General features: G+C 49.8%; 1 protein-coding gene across 4 annotated transcripts in view; it reads left to right on the top strand.

Annotated features, from left to right (window-relative positions):
- Positions 1–15457, top strand: part of MTUS2 (microtubule associated scaffold protein 2) — a 315424-nt gene that overhangs the window by 278988 nt on the left and 20979 nt on the right. For all 4 annotated transcript variants that reach the window (XM_057707972.1, XM_057707971.1, XM_057707970.1 and 1 more), the window contains one exon: positions 14795–15009. In XM_057707972.1, the coding sequence (XP_057563955.1) occupies positions 14795–15009 (215 nt within the window). The remainder of the gene's footprint in view (positions 1–14794; positions 15010–15457) is intronic.

Below are 15457 nucleotides of genomic sequence, written 5' to 3'. Positions count from 1 at the left end.
ACGGGCTCTAGGCACATGGGCTTCAGTAGTTGCGGCACATGGGCTTCAGTATTTGCAGCACATGGGCTCAATAGTTGTGGCTCACGGGCTCAATAGTTGTGGCACATGGGCTTAGTTGCTCCGCGGCATGTGGGATCTTCCTGGGGCAGGGATCTGACCCGTGTTCCCTGCATTGGCAGGCGGATTCTCAACCACTGCGCCACCTAGGAAGCCCCTCTCACTGTGGTTTTAATTTGTACTTCCCTGATCGCTAAGGAAGTTGAGCACTTCCGTGTGCTAGCTGGCTGTTTGGGTATCTTCTTCTGCGAGCTGCCTGTTGCCCGTTTTTTCTCACGTGGCTTGTCTTTTTACTGAAGGGGGTAGCCGCCCCCTTCACCCGGGCACCTGGGTGTCCCCAAGGCTGCCACAGTCCCACCCGGCCCGCCCGCATTCTGTTCCTGGTCTGTCTTCTGCTTCCCAGCACTTGAAGACTGACTTGGGATGGCCCAAGGCTACAGCCATGAGTATCAAGAATAGGAGGCAAATCGGTTGCTAAGATGTAGAGCATGTTAAGGGTGTCGTTCTTACGATAACTTTGAATGCCTAACCTGCATAAAAGTATTCTCGGTGTTTTATTCCAAGATCAGGAAGCTATAATCCAAGGACTCAAAGAGTGTGTCATCAGCTGGAAAAGCAGGCCTGGCAGTGAATGATTGTAGCATGAAATGAAGCTAGTGGCTCTCCTGAAAAACACCTGTTTGTCCCCAGTGCTGTTCTCAGCCCCCTCTCCTCCTCACTCTCCGTGGTCTTCCTGGCGATCTCATCTACCCCTGTGGCTTCAACTAGCCCCTCAGCAGCACCATCCCAGGTCCATGTCTCTAGCCTAGTCTCTCCCGCGGTCACCTCTTGGTGAACCACAGGATTCATGGTCAATTCATTTTATCTCCACCTGCCCCACACTCCCACTTCAAAGCAAAACCAGATTGCCACTTCTCCTGTTGTAGTCCGAATTTATTTCAAGTACAAGCTCAGCTGTTGTAACAAAGAGGCACCCAAATATGATGGGATAAATAAGACAGAGGGGTATTTTTCTCTTGCGTAATGGTCCGCAGACGAGGGGCCCCAGGTTTCAGCCTGAGGGAAGGAGAAGCGAACGTCGAGGGCGGGCAGCTCCCTCGTAAGAATCTGATCCAGGGACTTCCACGGTGGTCCAGTGATTAAGACTCCACACTCCCAGTGCAGGGGGGTCCAGGTTCAATCCCTGGTCAGGGAACTAGATCCCGCGTTCCCCCAGCTTAAAGACCTGGAGCAGCCAAATAAATAAATATTTTTAAAAAAAATCTGATCTAGAAGTTGCCACATCACGTCTTCACATCCCTTGACCCAGGGACAGTCACGTCGCCCCACGGAGCTGCAAGGGAGGCTGCAAGATGGCATGTCCAGCAGGGAAGCCATTTCTGTTAACACTTAGGGAGTATTTTGAGTAAGAGAAAGAAAAGGAGATGGGGGACAGTTTGGCTCAACCACAATTTTAAGCTCAGTAGACACCACAGTTCGCAGAGGAAACTGGTACAGAAAGTGGCGGTCGTCGCGGACTCTGCCTCTGCATCTCCTTCATGCTTGATGCCTGAGAAGTCCCAGGTCCTGTTGATTCTAGCTCGGAAGTAGGTCCTATTCTGTCCTCTCCTCTTCATCCCTGTAGTGCCTTTGTCTCTCCTTTTGCAAACACCTCCTCACTCATCCCCTTCCCCCCCTTCCTGCCCCTAGCGTCCATCCTCCATCACGTCCCTGATTAAAAAACCATCAGTAACCGGAAACACGTTTGCTTGTGACAAAAACAGTGCTTGCCTCTAGCTGGAGGGTCAGGGCTGGGAGGGAAACTACTTCCCATCACATCTCTCAGACCTACCCCAAGACAGTGGTTTTGTTTTGCTCTGTTTTAATGTCTGCCTCTCTCTTTTTTTTTTTTTTCTCTTTTTGGCTTTTTTTTAAATCGAAGCATAGTTGATTTACAATGCTGTGCTAGTTTCAGTTGTACAGAAGGCTCCCAGGTGATGGAGACACAAAGAGGCGTTGCCATCTGCAGCAATAAATAAGGAAGCAGTCAGGGAGTGACCCAGGCAGTGCTTACTGTACATGACAGGCGGGGCGGGAGGCGGCTGCTAGATGGAGGTGAGACCCTGTATGAGAAGGGGGGGTCCCCACACACACGGGCCCCGGGACAGAGCACCTGGGCGTGGCTCCGGGCCAGCAGGGTCCCGGCTGTGCTGGAGGAGCGATCTAGACTGGCCTGAGTAAGACTATGGGCGTCCCCAGTAGGGGACATCTGGGGACCATATCAGAGGTCCATGTTTTAGCTTTTCAGAAAGGTTATAACACATTTCAGTTAAGAAAACTCCTCGGTTATTTTAGAAGAGATTCCGTCATTCTTGGTTAACCCTGTTACTGTCTTTGCGCGGTGCTGAGTTAAAGACCTCCTTCCTCCAAGTGCGGTGGCGGGAGCGTGGGCTGCAGTGTCCAGCAGACTTGGTCTTAGCTGGTGCTCCTGTGCAGGAGATTAGCCCCTCTAAGCCTCAGCTTCCTCATCTGTAAAATGGGGGTTGCACCAGCACTCACTTCCCAGCTTCCAGGGTAAACTTGAAAAGAGATAACTCAGAGTAAGTGCTCAGCATCCTGCCTGGCCTCTGTTATTTATCCAATAAATGTTAGCCGTTTGTTGTGTTTGAGGGGGGTACATGGAGTCACTGAAATATTACAGTAAGAATATTCCCCACCCTTCACGAAGGCTAGGGTGAGACCAAGCACAAAGAAATACCCACGTTACGTGCACACGTGTAGGTGGCGTGGACCCCAGCTGACTACTACCCATCACATGGGATTCACCCTGCGTGGGGGCCACAAGCCCGTCAGCAAGGGCACCCTGGCGTCTGGAAGCGAGAGGCCCTGGCTAACCTGAAAGGGGTGTGGCTCGCCCAGGCCACTGTCTCCTCTGCGCACAGGGATGCCCCGGTACTTGTCTAGCCAGCACGTGTTTATGGGCATCTGCCCGGGCCTGGCGTTGTGCCGAGATGGGTGTGCGTAGGGGAAGGCTGCGCGGGTCTAGCCGGAGTACGGAATAGGTCCTCCTAACACTCCAGCCCATACACAGGAAGCGGCTTTCTGGGGAGATGCTCATTGTAAACACACTCCTGGCCTAGGATAAATTGCCTAAAAATTTTACTTCTTCTGTGTCTGTGCCTGAAATTGGTGGGTAGGAACAATTCGAGGTGGTCCGTTTCGTTCCTTGGAGTCGACATGACGTATTTGGAAGTAACACAAGCAAGCGGCTGGGAGGATTTCATGGGGAAACGCATAGCTTTTAAAAAATTAGATTCTATAGATTTCAAATCCCAACCCTTCATTCCTGTGCAAAACTAACAGCAATAAACCCTCGAACAACCAATAAAGACAGTCGTACGTCTGGGGAAACCTCAGAGAAAATGTCCCAAATCCCATGGAGAAAACAGAATACCCAGGCCATGCGTTTGACATCCTAAAGGAAGGAATGGCAGTATTTAAACTTAACACCATCAAATAGATTAAAATGTATTATCTAGCAGCCCCGTGGTCTCTATCCCCCGCGAGAGCAAATAAGGGGAATGGGGCCACCCAAGCTATGGGACAGAGGGTGGAGGTCAGAAACATGCCATGGGATCCCCCCCCACCGCCCACCACCAAGCTGGGAAACTTATGACGGGACAGGTCACAGGATTTCACTGGTTAGAACTCTGCAGGGTGGGTTCTACCCAGTGAAGAGGAGTCCAGAATCTCAACTGACAATTCTGTTTAAACATCTTTCAGGAAGCTATTAAAAGCTCCTTCTAAAAGGGATGTTCAACCTGGAGATGATGTTCACTGTCCAATTTATGTAACAAATATTAATTTGAGATAAAATTAAAAGGTCCTCTTTTCAGTGCCGTTTTGCACAGGACAAAAAAATAAGAGAAGCATTAAATGCTCACTGCAGCCACATGGACCCACTATCTGGCTTGTCCAAAGCCAGCCTTCAGAGCAGATCCCATGGTGACTTAGATGAGCCAGTGCTGGCTCTGCAGCCCAAATTAACTGGAGGAGAGGGAGCCACAGGTCCTGTGCAGAAGCATCTCCCCAGAAAGCCGCTTCCTGTTTATGGGCAGGAGTGCTACGAGTTCTCACGTAGATGGCATGTGTTTCTCTTTTCAAAACTTACCATTATAACCATCCTCTTAAATCCATTTCCTCTTTCTTCCTTTGCGCCCATAAATCACTGTTGCATTTTTTCTCCTCTCAGACCAAGAAGGTTAATTCTAAGCATTGCGATTACACTCACACACAGGATCTGCCATTATCCATTTGTTGAAAGGCTCATCTTTTATCTTCAGGATCACATAAAAATGGCACAAATTATTTATGACTCCATAAGCACCTTAAACTAATTGGGATTTTTGTATCTATTTCTCCTTGTACTTCTTTGTTCCCATTCTTTCAAAACACGATGCAGAACAGGAGTATTAGTATTTGAAAGAGCACTGCTGAGATGCAGAGCACCCAGAGGGACTCCCAGCTCCCGAGGTCCTGCTGTGTCAGCTTGGACAAGTGACTTAACCCCTTGGAGCCTCTATTTCCTCTTCTATAAAATCAGAGCACCTCTGCCGGCTTTCCCCAGCTTTGAAATTTGCAGTGAAGATTAAACAAGTTAATATTGTGTGTTAAAGAACTTCATCAACAAAGACTCACAAAAATGCCAAGCCGTAGTGTTATTTACTAATAAGGTCTCCTGTCGCTGGGCAGTGAGTGACTCTGCAAAGCACATTTTCTCTACAGATGAAGCTTCTCTCTTTAGGGCTCTATTTTGGAGGGAGAGCATCATAAAAACGGTATATCCTTGCTGTCTTCTCCAAGAGAGAACAGTGGACAAATATAAAGTCTTCTGGATGACCCTTGGTCACCATCACAATATCCACGGAATTCTAGAAGGCTAGGGCAGAAGCGGGCCTAACTCTCAGAGTGCCTGTGTTTGTCGGCTCAACGACAGACCTTTGTTTCCTCACAGTTCTGGAGTCTGAAGTCCAGATCAGGGGCTGGCGGAGTTGGTTTCTGCCGCGGCCTCTGTCCTTGGCCTGCGGGAAGATGTCTTCTCCCTGTGTCCTCACATGAGCTCTGGGACATCCCTGGTGGCTCTTCCCTTCTTATAGAGACAGCAGTCATGTTGGACGAGGGCCCCACCCTGATGGCCTCATTTTAACTTAATCACCTCTTCAGAGACCCCCATCTCCAGATAGGGTTACACTCTGAGGTCCTGGGGACTGGGGCTTCAGCATGTGACATTAGGGGGAGTACACTTCAGCCCATAACGGTCCCCGACCGCCTCATTTTACAGGTAAGGATGTTGAGACCCAGAGAGGTTAAGCTGCCAAAATTCCCACAGCTGGTGTCCACAGAGTCTGGGACAAAGGCCGGCCTGGAGACCAAGGCTCCTCCTGCCTCCCCTGCCTTACTGGGTCCTGCCTTTGTCTCCTGTCCCTTCCAGGTGGCCCCTGACCACGTCTGTCCTGGGCTCTCACTCCCCCACCCCCACCCTACCCCTTCTAATTTTCTGGAAACTGAGCTTCTGGATTCAGTGTGCAGGAAGGGGTATTTACTGTCACTCTGTGTGGAAGTTTAAGCAGTAAAGGGGTGGGATGTGAGTGGGGACTTCATATTTGAGAACCCTGAGACTCCTATATATAGTCTTCCAGTTTGGGGGCCGTGTTCTCAAAATTTGACCCACAGGTAAATAAAATGTTAATGCACTTTAAAAGGCCACCTTGATGAGAAACCTTTCCGTGTTTTTTCTGTAGCACAGGGAACGCCTAGCAGATAAAAATGCCCTTCCTCTTACTGCAGCCAGTCTCCCGTCTCCCATGAACCATCTACACACCCGCAGGGAGGAAAACACATCTGTCAATCTGCCCCCACTTCACTGGCAGAGATTTCATAACGAGAGTCTATCCCGAGGTCTCATGCTTTTAAGACTTCAACACGTTTATAAAATAGACCACAGCATATGCCCATGTGAAATGGAATATTATCATTAATCATTGAAGTGTCGCAAGGCCTGTCAAAATTCAGCAGTCCTGAATTTCACATTTTTCATACTAATTGACAACATCCAGAAAGGCCCTTCCTGAGTACCGTGGACCAGAGGTGAACTGCACCATAAGACTTGTGAACCATGGGCTCTTATATGTACATGAATCCAGCTGTGAGTTCACTAGAGATGTATATGGTGCCTAATGTGTGCCTTTCTCCCCAGTCCGACTCGTCCTCCTACGTTCCCATCTCCTTAAATGGCACCCCCAGCCCCAGTCGCTCAGACCAATATCCTGAGTCATCCTTCATTCCATTCCTGTCTTTCCCTCCCCTCCCTCGTCCAATCCAGGAGCAGATGCAGGTGGCTTTGCCTCCCAAATGCATCGCACATCCATCCACCCCTCACCAGGCTGCAGCCTCAGTCCCAGGCAGCCTTACACGCCCCTGGACCCCAGAAATGTCCCCCCGCGGGGCTTTCCTTGCCTTGGTCAGGCGATGCCGCACGCGAGCACCAGGGGACGCTTGTAAAAGCTTCATGAGCTCCTGTTCTTCCAGGTTTAAGACGGAGTGGGGGGCGGAGGGGGGGTGTGGAGGCGGAGAGGGGCAGGGAGGAGGTGTGGAGGGTGGGGGGGTGCTTCCACGTTACCAGACTACAACCCCCACTCCTCTCCGGGGACCAGGGGGCCCTGTGTGGTCTGACCCCACCTCTCTCCACCTTCCCCTCCCTCCACTGGCTCCATCACGGATCCTCAAGCCCAGAGTTGTCTTTATGTCCTTCAAGTGAGCCGAGCGCTCCCACCTCAGGGCCTTTGCTCTTGCGGTCCCCGCACCTGGAACCCCCTCCCTCCGGCTCTCTGACCGCCCCGCCCCCCACATTCACATCCGTCCGGAGGGTGTTTTCTCCGGTGCCTCCTGCGTCCGCGGTGGCTACAGGAACTTGCCCCCGGCCCAGCCGTTCCCTAGCGTTGCTCTCCTTTTAATTTCTTCACTGCAGTTAACTCAGGTTTTCACCATCTAGCATTTTGCTGTTTAGAGCTTTCGCCCGTTTCTGTATTTGCCCGCCTGACACGGGGCTGGACGCGGCACGTGGCAGGTGCTCAGTAAATTCAAGTGCTGTCCATTGATGGTCCACCTGCCCATCTGAGCACAAATACGAAGATGGCTGTGACGCTGTCCCTGCCCACTGGTGAGGGGGGCGGACAGGTAGAGAGATGTGATGTGATGTGGTGTGATTCAAAACAGTGAGTGCTTGGGGGCTGATATGCCAAAGCCAAAGCTTCACCTCCGAGGCACCGCAACCCTGGCGGGCGGGGCGGCCCCACCGGGGCTTAGAGGGGAGGGGAGGGGAGGGGCCCAGGCTCTGGCACCTGCTCTGTAGGGCCTCGCCGCTCCCGCGGGGGCCCCGAGATCAGTGCGTTATCCTTTCTCAGCCCCCCTGCCCACTGGACACCTGCCTGGAGGGCAGGGCGTGCCAGGTGCGTGGTACCCAGGAGGCGTTCCTTCAAGGACGGCTGTTTGGTCCCGGGCCCTGGGGATGCCACACAGACCTGCAGAGATGCCAGGAGAACCAGGACTCTCCCTCTGGCTCTCTCACTCTCATTTCTGCTCCTAGTCCCTGGACCTTTCCTCCATCTCAGCTCTTCCTTTTCTCTCTCGCTGACATTTTCGTCAAAAAGAAGGTCCTAAAGAAAGAGAAAGAGAGATCAGGGCAGTAGAGGGTAGTGTGGCCAGTATCCCAGACAGCGTGTTTCACAGACTGAGGCTGTGGCGTCCGTGGGTGGCTGTGATCTGACAATTGTGGACAGAGGCTTTCGCCACCAGAGGCCTTTTCCATGCATTGTAGCTCCCCCTGGTGGGCACTGATTTGCTACAGGATCCCTGCCATCAAAAAACAAACAAAAAAACCCGAAAAAACTCCACAAAGATGCTTATCATCTTTAACCCCATGTAATTCCACTCCTAGGAATTTATTTTAATGAAAAAAACAAAACAATATATAATTGATGCAAACCAAATGTCCAACACTAAAGGCATATAAATTACAGTACATCCTCATGAAAGTATAAGGTAGCCATAAAAATATTAAGTAGGAAGACATGGGAAATTCCTAACAGAATCTTAAGAAGCCGTACCACTGCAACAGCTATGAAGGGATTATGCAATGGAAAGTTTCATTTTCTTTGTGTCATGATATTATGGGTAATTTTTTAATTACATTTTTTTTCCTTGAAAGTTATTTTGTCTTTTCAATTCCTCCCCATCTCTCAAAGAAACAGCTTAATCTTTTATCTGACTGGGGGATCACCTATCCATATGTAACAATACTGACTATTAGTTTATTAGGGCTGCCCTACAAAGTACCGCAGGCTGAGGGGCTTACACAACAGAAATGTATTTTGTCACCGTCCTGGAGGCTGGAAATGGACATCAAGATGCCGGCAGGGTTGGTTTCTTCTTAAGTCTCTCCTCTTGGCTTGTGGATGGCTACCTCACCTTCCGGCTGCAGGTGTCTGCGTCCTATAGACTTCAGTCACATTGCATTAGGGCTGACCCTAATGGCCTCACTTCAACTTAATTACCTCTGCAAAAATCCTGTCTCCAAACACGGTCACATTCTGAGGTCCTGGGGGTTAGGGCTCCAACATATGAAATCTGGGGACAGACCACTGAGCGCATAACAGTGACTATTATAATAGTACCTCCTTTTTATGTATAGCATCATTTCTTCATATTTAGATGGTTTATTTTATAATTGTTGTATCTAAAGCACTTCCTGTGGCATAAAAGGCAGTACATTATTTCTTCTGCTTATGAGCTGGAGCTACATATTTTTCTTCAGTGTAAGTCTAGTGCTGTAATCGCTGATCTTTGTCACCTCTTTGGTAAACCAATAACACGTTGTAATTATTCAAGGGATATTTGGGGCAGTTGTTTAAAGGAAATTTATCTTACTCACTGGGTTTTTTCCCTGTCATTTGATTTATGAACTGTGGTATATATGTATATGTAGTATTACACACATGCTATATCTATGTATGGTATATATATAGATATACTATATATATTCACACATACATACATATATGTGTTCAATTATTTTAAACTGTACAACAGACCGTAATCCTGTTTTTGCTTTTCAGACTCATGCTTACGAATTAGAAATGTTAGGATGCTCTTGGCCTGCAATAACCCTGTTCCTTTAGAAATTATTCTCTGAGCTTCATAGGTTCTAGGGCTTTATTATTGCCGTGTTTGCCTCTCACACAGTGAAGTACCAAATGTTTGCTCATGAACAGAAGTAAAGAAAGAAATCATGAGAGCAAGACTCCAGATGTTAGCCATTAAATCAGCCCACATTAATCTCTGTCTGCAAAATGCCCCGCTAGATACAGTTTTGAAGATCTACCAGCGACAAGAGGATGTTTATTTCTTTAGGGACTCTGTTATTGGAGCTGTTTCCTTGGTGCCTCAGCTGCTTTTCTTATCCAATATCTTCTGCAGGCCTGGGGCTCCTGACATGGGGTCGTTGGAGGGACAGAAGTACCACCTCCCGTATGTCACAGCAATTGGGAATTTGGGGATTGGTGCCGTACGTGGAAAAGCGACTGCTTTACCACTTCATTGACGGCAAAACTGAGGCCTGCACGGCTCATGATTTATTTAAGGCAACAGTACAGTTCAGAAACAGCTCTAGGATGAAAATCAATCCTCTCTGAGCCCCAAAGAGAGCACCAGGCCCGTGAATCTTCCAGCCACACACGTACATAACATCGCAAGTTAGATGGAAGAGTCCTGTTCTTTCTGACTGTGGGTGACCATAACCTTTTCAAACCCAGTCTTCTCTTTAATTGTGGTAGTAATTTTTGAAAATGTTTTTACTCATAAAACATGCAAGCACATAGTAGGATTTTCTTAAATACATACTGTTGCAGTTGTTCATTGGGCAGTGAGTCCTGTAACTTAAACAGACAACCTTGGAGGGAGGAGAGAAAGACAGAGGGTCAGAAATACAGGTGCATTTCCATCAGGAGTAGAAGTACACTGTCATACTCTTTCTGCATCTTGCCTTTTCTGTTAAACAATGTATTACGGATACACAATAGCCAGAAAAGATTGATCTTATTTTTTTTTTACTGGTTACCCGTATCCCGTTGTACATAGGATTCGTCCCTATGTGCATATTGGATTTATCATCATTTATTTAACTAGCCCCCCACTATTTCTTGAAGGCTGTAGTAGTCATCTTCGATCATATTTTTTGTGCCCTTGTGAATGTGTGGGTTAAAATGTGTGTGTCATTTAATTTTTTCTCCAGCTTTACCTTTTGTCTGTTTTATTCCATCTATGCAATCTATATAGTCAACTTATTATTTTAATGTCCCAGTTAAAGATACTGATATTAGTGTATGCAAAACACATTTTTCCCGTACAAAATAGTACTTGTTAAAGAAAAATACATGCTGAGCATTTTTTATTATTTTCATTTGAGTCTTACGTGCTGTATTTCTAGTTGAGAAACGGAAAGTTCTCAGGTTCCCTTAGGCTCCACATATATCCATGTGTGTGCGTGTGTGCGTGTGTGTGTAAACAGTGTAGTGGTGGGGTCTTTATTTTGTCAACATACATCTTTATCATTGTTATACAGAGTTTTAAAATGCAAATGTGGACTTTCCCTCTACAGAAACATCTAAATGTATCCTCTGAGGTATTTTTCCTCTCCTGTTATTTTGCAGATTTTCTTTCCATTTTTGGTAAAAACTTCACTGAGACATAATTCACGAACCATACAGTTCCCCCATTTAAAATGTGAATTGAAAACAATTCCATGGTTTTTAGTATATTCGCAGAGTTATGCCACTGTACCTATAATCTGTCACAGAATGTTTTCATCACCCCAGAAAGGAACCCTGGACTCTTCAGCTGTCACCCTCCTCATGCTGCTTCCTGTCATTTCAATTTTGAAAGATGCTTGTGCCTTCCAAAGCAGCACCTCAGTTACACCCCGGCCACCGGTCCGTCCAGGGCCAGTTTCCTCACACCCTCCCTGTATGATCAAACATTTCACCTCAGTCAACCCTAGAGGTGGAAAACATCCCTTGCTTCGCTCTGCACACATGGAATCATGAATGGTGCTGACCCTCTGTCCCTGTGTTTCTTGGCTCTTTGCACTCATCGCTGCCCTGCTTTGTGGACCTGTTTTAAATACAAACGAACATGTTGTTGTCGCTGCTTTATTTTGATCCTATCCACTGGGGCAGGGTGCGTGGGGCAGAGACCACTGTGAAGTTGGTTTACCAGAGTTACGGAAACAAGAGCACCCTCCAAAGAGTCCCCGTGCGCCCAGAAACCCACCCGGGGGCTCATTGCCCCGGACTCCTCAGTCATTACACTAGTGGTGCAGCCCCAACCCTTCTTGTCTGTCGGATGACCCGCCACCCGCCACGCTCCACCCATGAAAGCGAAATAATTGCTCCTTGGGGGGGTGGGGGAGGGGTGGACTGGGAGTGTGAGGTTGTAGATGAAAACTATGACATATATCGACAAAATGGACAAACAACAAGGCCCTACAGTATATCACAGGGAACTATATGCAATACCCTGTGATAAACCACAATGGAAAAGAATATGAAAAGGAATGCCTGTGTGTATAATTAATTGTTCCTCTATTGGCCTCAGTTTGACTTTGTCTCAATCCATCAAGCACTGGACATCCCATGGTCTTTGTTTTATTAAAATCCAGTCACCCCGGGATAAACGTGTCCTTATGTGGACACCTCTTCCCTAGTCTGTGCATCCCGATAGCTTTTTCACTAGTTAGGGACCCTGGTGAAATTCTACTAACTGCTCCAAGGTGGAGGGTCTTTGGGGAAAGCTGGAGCTCTGTTACAGCTGGGGGGGTTGGACTCCTGGACACAGGTGATTCCTCACCACCGCCTACAGGCCTGAGCCACTGTGCCCTTTAGTTCCTGGTGGGTTCTTTCTGTGGGGACCGAAGCCTCCCGTGACCTCACTAGCAGGGACCAGAAAGCCTCAGCCCGCGTCTGCTGTTCCTGCTGCATTTATCAGTGAGCGAGGAAAACCCCCGCTCAGCGTGGTGGTGGGAAGCCCAGTGCGCGTGCAGCATCCATCCTGAGGTGTATATACCTCGCCGAAAAGATTTACGCACAGCAGGTGTGACAGTAAGATATAGATCCAAGGGGATCCCTGGCGTCTTTGACACCTGGCATTTGTAGCACTCCCTCCTCTAAACCGCAGACTCGTTTTCAGGGTAACCTTGTGATAATTAGTCGTGAGCATAATTTTCCTGACTCACTATATAAACAATTAAAAAGAAGACATTTCAGCTGAAAGATGATTCACATTGATTGACATTCAAATGAGAAGAGCCTGACACCAGGTCTGTGATGTTCCTGCAGCACCTACCTGACCTGAACGTAATAACAAGGAAACCTCAGACAGGCCGAATGGAGTGACTGGCCTATCATCTTCCAAAGTGTCCAGGTGCTGAAAGTCCAGGGAAGACTGAGGAAGTGTCCCAGACGAAAGGAGACTCAGGGCAGTTAAATACAGCTCGTGACTCAGAACCAGCTCCTTTTTCTAGAAAGAACATTATTGGAACAACTGGTGAAACGTTAATGGGCCTGAGCATTGGAGGGCACTGTTGGATCAGGGTTGGTTGCTGATTTTGAGGATTGCATTGTGGTTACGTAGGAGGGTGTCCTTGTTTGTAGGGAATATACACTGAGGAATTCAGGGTTGATGAGACAGCAGTCAGCCTCGCATTCTCAAGTGGTTCAGGGGGAAAACGTCATTTGGACAATCAAGTCTTTGTACCGTACTTCCAACTTTTCTCTGTGATTTTAATACAAAAATTGTTTTTAAAACCTCAACAGTAATTGTAGCAATTGCTTAGGATGTAGACCAACCAAAGACTTTTGAGGAGCAGTATTTTTTCACCAACATTCTTTAGAGTTGCTGGCACAGGTGACAGTGGAACGCAGAGGGCTTATCAAGTCAGTCTGGTTATTGCTTTTAAATTCCCTACAGACGGTGCATCCTCTTACTGTCCGCCCCTGGTTTGGGCAGTGACCACCTCCCCGCCCTCGGTCCACCCTGATTATACCGGCAGATCCTAACAACTCTTCCAGATTGTGTCAGAACCCTCCACCAAGTGATGGGACCCAGGACGCAGGGCCAGTTGAGGCCCTGGACCAAGAAGGCCTTTCAGGACTGCGTTAAGCTGCTAGGCTGGCCAGACTCTCACACGCTGTGTACACAGGGCAAAATCCAGCCCGTCCACCACTCATTTCACCAGGGAAAGCACGTGTTTAAACATCCCCTGTGCTAATTAACAAACTCTTTGAGAGCTGAATGTGGCAGAGAAGCCCTTGCTTGAGCTGCCTCTTTAGGGTGGCACTTCTGATGAGTGTGTTTCAAATGCTGTCTCACCACCTTGGGTGAGTGGTCCCGAGGGTGGAGATTCTCCTGAAGCAGTGCAGATACCTGCTCACTCAACTTCAAAGTCAATGGCAAGCCTCCCCAGCCTGCAGCACAGAGCAGAGAGCGTGGGGGCCTCGGTCTCTGTGGAATGTAAGCGATGTATCCGTCCACCTCGACATCCACGTGTCTGGGTGTCACCAGCTCCATGTGACCCAAACAGAGTAGATTGTCAGGGAAGGTTTCCTCCTTCTTGGAGGAAGAGCCTTTGAAAGGAGAGCAGTCAATAGGCAGTGGGAAGTTGTTGTATCACAAAGGGAGTCCAACTCGAGGATGGAAGATGCCTTAGAGGACTGGGGCAGGGAGGGTGGGGGGGACTCGAGGGGGGGGCGTCAAGGAAGGGAGGGAATACGGGGATATGTGTATAAAAACAGATGATTGAACCTGGTGTACCCCCCAAAAAAATAAAAAAATAAAAAATAAAAAAAAAGAAAGAAAGGAGAGCAGTCGGCTGCTGCCCGCAGCCCAGGGGAGGCGCGCACTGGAAGTGGGGCAGGCACAGAGCAGAGGCTGCTGTCGCAGCCCTCTCCCCGCAGAGCAAACCAGGACTGTGGCGGGGTGGCCCGCTCGTGCAAAGGGGCATCGAGCGGTGACCCGTTCTTCCTCCGGTGGGAGAGGATGGTGCTGGTGAGGGCTCGGTCACCTGAAAGGACCCCCACCCCCACTTCTGTGTGTGCCATTCGGCGTGTCAGCCTGGAGAGAATCGGTGCCTCCCATCCTCTCTCCAGCCTCCAGGCGTGCCCAGGTCTCAAGCCTCGATGGGGTAAGAGTCACCGTTGCCCTTGTGAAAAGTTTACATGCTGGGCTCTGGTCCCGGGGTTCTGATCCCCCAGGGTGCACCTGGGAGTGTGCATTTTTAACAAGCACCCCGTACGTGGGATGCCCGTGGTCTGTGGCCCCTCAGAGAACCCTGATCTAGTGGCTGGGACATGGGGCTTGTGGTCAGAAAGCCCAAATTTGCCTTCACAGCTCTTGCACACTGAGTGAGCTTGGGCCAGTCACCGGTGCTCCCTGGGGGCTCCGGTTCACCCCAAGCTCCAGGGTCTGTGCTGAGGAGCACATGTGGCAGGTAGGAAAGCACTTTACAGACGGGGAAGCTCTGCAGAGGCAGGGGGTCGGGCCCCGGTCCCTACATCCGCCTTGATGCTCTGTGCGTGGGGGCGGCGGACGCGCAGGTCCAGGGCTGTGGGTGCCCCCTGACAGCGTGGCTCTCCCCCCCCCACCCCAGCCTTCCATACGGCCAAGTGTGAGAAGCTGCAGAGGGAGAAGGCGGAGCTGGAGCGGCGCTGCGAGGACGAGGTGCGCAGGCTAGGCTGGCAGCAGCAGGCCGGACTGCGCGACCTGGAGCGGAGGCTGCAGCTGCAGTTCGAGGCCGAGGTGGCCCGGCTCCAGGAGGAGCACCGCGCGCAGCTGCTGCGGATCGGGTGTCAGCACCAGGAGCAGGTCAGTCTGCGCGCGGCCCGCCCGGCCCCGTGCCTGCCATCCGAGACGTGCGGGCGGGAGGCGGAGGGGAGCCCGCTGTAGCCAGGGGTCCGGGCAGCAGGTGAGCTTCCGGTCAAGCCCACTCTCCCATCTGGTTTGTCTCTACTCTGTCCCCTCCCGCTGTCCCCTCCAGCCACTCTGGCCTCCCTTGTCCTGTGGGCTCTTGTGCTTGCTGTGCCCTCTGCCTGGAATGCTCTCCCTCTAGAAGCTCCATGGCTCCCTCTCTCCCTCCCTTGCAGACTTTCCTCAGGGAGGCCTTTCCTCATCCAAAATTACAGCTCCTTCCCCACCTCGTGCACAGTCTTCCCGTCCCCCTCTCTGCTTTCGCTTTTCCTCGGCACTTATCACTGCCAGACGTGTGACGGCTTTCACTTTGTACAAGGGCAGCGATCATAACAGACACACGTGT

This window comes from Hippopotamus amphibius, chromosome 14, assembly GCF_030028045.1.
Source record: "Hippopotamus amphibius kiboko isolate mHipAmp2 chromosome 14, mHipAmp2.hap2, whole genome shotgun sequence".
Lineage (NCBI taxonomy): Eukaryota > Metazoa > Chordata > Mammalia > Artiodactyla > Hippopotamidae > Hippopotamus > Hippopotamus amphibius.
This window is presented reverse-complemented; position numbering and strand designations above follow the sequence as displayed.